The 4,951-nt window shown below is 33.6% G+C and overlaps 1 protein-coding gene across 1 annotated transcript; it reads right to left on the bottom strand.

Annotated features, from left to right (window-relative positions):
* Window positions 1–1,565: 1,565 nt before the first annotated feature.
* Window positions 1,566–4,425, bottom strand: AMY1 (alpha-amylase-like protein). Its single transcript, XM_088101551.1, has 4 exons — window positions 4,055–4,425; window positions 3,690–3,819; window positions 2,446–3,251; window positions 1,566–1,980 (listed from the first exon to the last, which is right to left on the bottom strand). The coding sequence occupies exons 1-4, from the start codon at window positions 4,136–4,138 to the stop codon at window positions 1,735–1,737; spliced, it is 1,266 nt and encodes a 421-aa protein (XP_087957677.1). The 5' UTR covers window positions 4,139–4,425; the 3' UTR covers window positions 1,566–1,734.
* Between the last annotated feature and the right edge of the window lie 526 nt (window positions 4,426–4,951).

The raw sequence follows: 4,951 nt of genomic DNA, 5'->3' as shown, positions 1-4,951 counted from the left end.
TCTTCACTTGAAGCCATGTCTAAAAGAATATACAACCTACTTCAAGCAAACGATTGAAAAAGCATGTCTGCTTTGACAAGTTGACTTTATCCAATAGCTCTTGTACACGAAGAAAGAGAAAAGACAAGATTATAATGGATCCCTTTGCGGAGGAGATTGGACGTAACTTAGTTGGAGTGAACCACTATAATACATTTATGAAATTACTTCATCTCTTGCCTAAATGCTTCTCTTACAAAACTTGTAGTTAAAATTTTATTTCTAAATGCATTAAAAGAAAATCATAAAGCTCTACAACGTGCTATATTAGAAGGGTTGCGAAAAGTGTTTTTCTATTAACACTATTCACCCCCCCTCCTTCTAGTGTTTTTTAGATACTTCAGACTCAACTCTCGAAACCACTTTCTTTCCTATTGACTACATTTTTTCTTGGATGTTACAAACTGCATCTGTTGATGTTTCACACTGTAGTCCAGTAGATGCTACCGAGGAGGAAAGATCGAGGAATAGATGTTTGTTAGAGGTTGTAGGTGAAAGGTACAAGGGATGCTTATATGACATAGGAAATGTTAATTCTCAAGATGACTGTGTTGACAATTATATTCGACAGACATAAGCATCATCTAGTCATCAACCAAATGTAGAGGACATTATTCAATTTGAAATGCAAATAGCAATTCATGACGAACAAATTTAAATTCGAAAAATCAATTCTCAATTTCAAAACTTTATTGGTGCCATCATGCAGTGTCTTCCTCCATCGACAGTCGCAGCTGCACAACAATTTTTCCAACTGTCAAATAATGAACAACAAAATGAGCTAAAGTAGATGAACAAATTAATTATCGTGATTATTAGCATTAGGCTGTTAAGAACAATGTCTTTGAATGTATGGCTTTATATTATAATGTATTTTATATTTAATTGTACTTTATATGTAATAGAACAATATATTTTTATGCAATGGAACAATATTTCTGTATTGTCAAATACTTTATTGTTATTTTCCAAGTTTGTTAATCATACAAAAAGAAACTAATTTTGGCAATCTGTTAAGTCATTAGATAAAAAAAATTTGTATGTAACATTACTTATTTGTCCGTATGTAATCCGTAATTAATGTTGTTTTATCTACATGTTTTTTATGCTACATACAAATTTGGGTGGTAGGTAACTAGGATTTTCTTGTAGTGTATGAATATTTATTTGTTACGTTAACGTGCATTTTTTCTAGAAATACATGAGTTTAATAAAGTGCAATGATGAAATAAATATATTATTTAGTTTAGGAATAAAACACAATTTTTTTAAAAATATTTTGAGAAAGAAAACACATTTATCATTATTTTTTATTATTTAAATTTAATATATATATATATATATATATATATTAATTTTAATGTTTCTTTTCTTAAATCAATTTTAATTCATTTCTTTTAATACTTTTAATTATATGAACGAAATTAAGTGTACATTTTATAATAAACCATTATTAATAACTCTTGATGAGAAACCGATTTAGCAATAACAAAACCATCTTTTCATCCAATTTCTCACACAAGTAATAGATGAAAATTTTGCATAATGATTTGTGATCTTGGAATTATGGTTTATAAATATTAAGGGAAATTGCATTGGGTAAAGGGGTGAATTAAACATTTCATAAAATGATCTTATACCCAATGACAAGGTAGTTTATGATAGTGTTCCTTATTGTATACTGTAATAAATTATTCACTCCCACACGGCATAGTCTTGGCCAGACGTAGCAACATGGAAATTTGAGGGAATAAGATTTCCAAGGTCCATCTTTGGTCCTATCTTCACCATGATCTTGTTGTCTATCTTTGCAACATAAAGGTCACCTTCAGATGCCATAATTTTAACAGTGCTTTTCTCATTGATCCCATTCCTCACCCTTATGCTACTCAATTTGGCAATCTGCTCCTTCAAGCCCCAATCAAAGAAGTGGTCGTAGAACTGCATAACAACAAAGAATAAGAGTAAAAAAAGAACCTCATCCAACAAACAAAGTAACGTAGCCCACCATATCCTTTAAATTAAAAAACATAATATACTAATATCTCTAAGATTTCTTGACACATACATGATTCTATGCTATTTTAGTGTAAAATTAGCATATTGTGCCAGTACAATATACAGAGGTTAGTGTAAGAGTAAAATAGAGATGGATAAAGATTCTTTCACACAAAATAATGCATTCATTTAATAACATTGATGGTACGGTAGGGATAAAATAGTCATAAAAAAAAGAAATTTTTTTGAATTTGTTAAGAAAAAAGAGAGTGAAAGGTGGTGAAGATAATGTGAAATGAGTGTAAAAGTTTATGGTGTATCTTAGTCTTTAAATTTTTTCTGTGTTAATGCAATTTATTGGAAAAATAACTATGCATTGAAAGTTAAAGAGATTGGAGGAAATAGTACTATTGAGGGGGTGCCAGGGTGTGTTAGAATGTAGGCATATCCTTGCATGACTTTGTCAGAAGGGAATGGCCAAAGTCTCTGTGTGGAACCAGTGTCATGGTTGTCAATGAAAGTTACTGCATTTTCTGGTTTCACACCAATCATTCCAGGAGGCTTGCCATTTGGATCTATCAACCTCCACAATTCTCCTTGCACAGCAGCCTGAAGAATTCCTTTTGTTGTGAAATCAAATGCAGTAATAGCTCCACCTGCAGATTCAACCCAATTCACCAGTGCCCCACGGTGACTATCTTGGTTATAGTTTGGCTTCCCATCCTGGCCAGATGAGAGAGAATCCCATTTCTCACCTACTGCAAAATCTGGCCTGGTCTGTTCCATATAGATCTTGGAGATGCTAGGGGCATAGCCCTTCACAAAATCAAACCTCCATCCATCAAAACCAATCTCAGTTTTGAGCCAGTTCATCCATTCTGACAACTCTCTTTGCACCTGTGGATTGAGATGATCAATGTCAGGTGCAGCATCATAGCCCTCTCCACTGTCATTGTTTCCAGTACCATCAGAATAAGCAGTGTCATCTCTGCAAATGAAAGATGGACCCCAATCAAGGCGTGAATCTGGAGTACCACCTTCAAAGATACAATATATTCCTCTCCCATCCTTCCTCTCTGCAGTTCTGTGGTTGATCACTATGTCAGCTAGGCACTTTATCCCCTTCTCATGAAAAGCAGCAATCAGGGACTTCAGTTCATTCTTGGATCCATATCTTGATGCATCAAGATCATATAGCCTTCCTGGAAGGTATCCTGGATTCAAAAGTGGCATAAACACTAAGCAGTTTTTCTAAACATGATTGGTAAAAACTAGGTTCGCAGATAACATGTTTGACAAAAGAATTGAATTAGAATGCCATGTCAGTATGTAACAATTTTTACACATTGTTATCAATCTAATAATAGTGTCATGTATGGTTATGAAAGATTGAAATATTTTTATAGTTGCTTATTTAATGCTATGCTTAGGATAGTTTCTGAAAATTCTGATTGCTTCGCAATTTGTGAAAACTAAACTCACACCTACTTTTCCTTTAGCCAACTCCTTGCTTTGCAAATTATATCCCAAAGTGACACATGACAATCATAAAAAAATCTGCTAGAAATTAAGTCATATATGATGAAATTGGGTAGCAGATGCTGTTAATCATCCATTAATATTTTATTTGAGGGAGGCAGGTAGAGATGAACCTTCAGGAGAAACAGATTGAGAGGGAGGAGGGAGCCACACATGAGTGATTCCCGCATTTGCAAGGTCAGGAATAGAGTTCTTAAGAGAGTTGTACCACCCCCCTTTCTTACTTGATTCCCAGTTGAACCCCTGTGACAACATTAATCATATTCATGCAGAGTTAGTTGGAAATGTAATTCAAATAAGGGTTATGTTATGATGTACAAATATGAAACAAGTATCATATATGATATGTATTCAACATAATGACAAATTAACTTTTTGAAAAATACAAGATATGTTAGGTTGTTTTGTTGACTGTGTTGTATGCATTTGTAAGTGTCACAAACAAAATCAAAGAATAGGGGAGGTGGGGATGTGAAACCTGAAACAGCAAGGCAGGGGAAGAGAAAAGAGGAAGGAGTGAAATGAAGAGACAGAAAATGCTGAGCCGAGAGAAGGAATCCATAGCTTTGATTTTGTTTTGGCGTTGTGTTTGAGTGTTTCTGCTGCTTGCTTGCTGTGGCTTATATAGAGGAAAAAATTACCTTTTTTGCGTGTCTTAAAATGATGGTTGAGTCTTGAGTTAGGCAAATTAAGACTTGAAAGGGTGAAATTTACGTCATCAAGATAAGATACAGCATCCAAAACAAAGTGATAATCATTGAAATAGAGATGACTGAGGAAGTTCAGAAACAAGAGAGAAATCAAGGATAGTGTGAATTTGGAATAGAAACTTTTGGAGTAATTAGAGATAAGGCCTAAAGGTATGGAGACTTCATAAATTATACATGTATGATAACATATTTGGAAAACATGAACAGAAAAATACATCTCAGACACCAGTTTTGGAAGTTTTAGTGAAAAGGATGAGAAATTCTATTGTTTTTAAGAAGGAAAAGGCTGTGTAGCGTGTTTGAAAACTATTAGGGAGATGTTGACGTAGTTCATCATGTTCCCACTGAAGTAGTGGCTGTGTTTTCAATTTTTTGGAATAAGAATGCATTTATAAAGAGTGATGCATGACCCAGAATTAAATTCGTAATATTATTTTGACATCCAATCAATTTTTACATCACTTTATATTTAGGTTTAATGTCTCCATAAGTCCCTATTTATATCCAGAATTTCAAATAGGACCCTTTCTTTTTTTTACGTCTCAATTGAGTCCTTATTTTTGTAAAATTGAATCAAATAGGGACTTTCCGTCAAATTGATCAAACGGCGTTAAGGATTGTGTCACCTGACATGCTGACAGCGTTATTTTAACATACGTGTCATT

This window comes from Vigna umbellata, chromosome 11 (genome assembly GCF_029865625.1).
Source record: "Vigna umbellata cultivar VRB3 chromosome 11, Vumbellata_1.0, whole genome shotgun sequence".
Classification (NCBI taxonomy): Eukaryota; Viridiplantae; Streptophyta; class Magnoliopsida; order Fabales; family Fabaceae; genus Vigna; species Vigna umbellata.
This window is presented reverse-complemented; position numbering and strand designations above follow the sequence as displayed.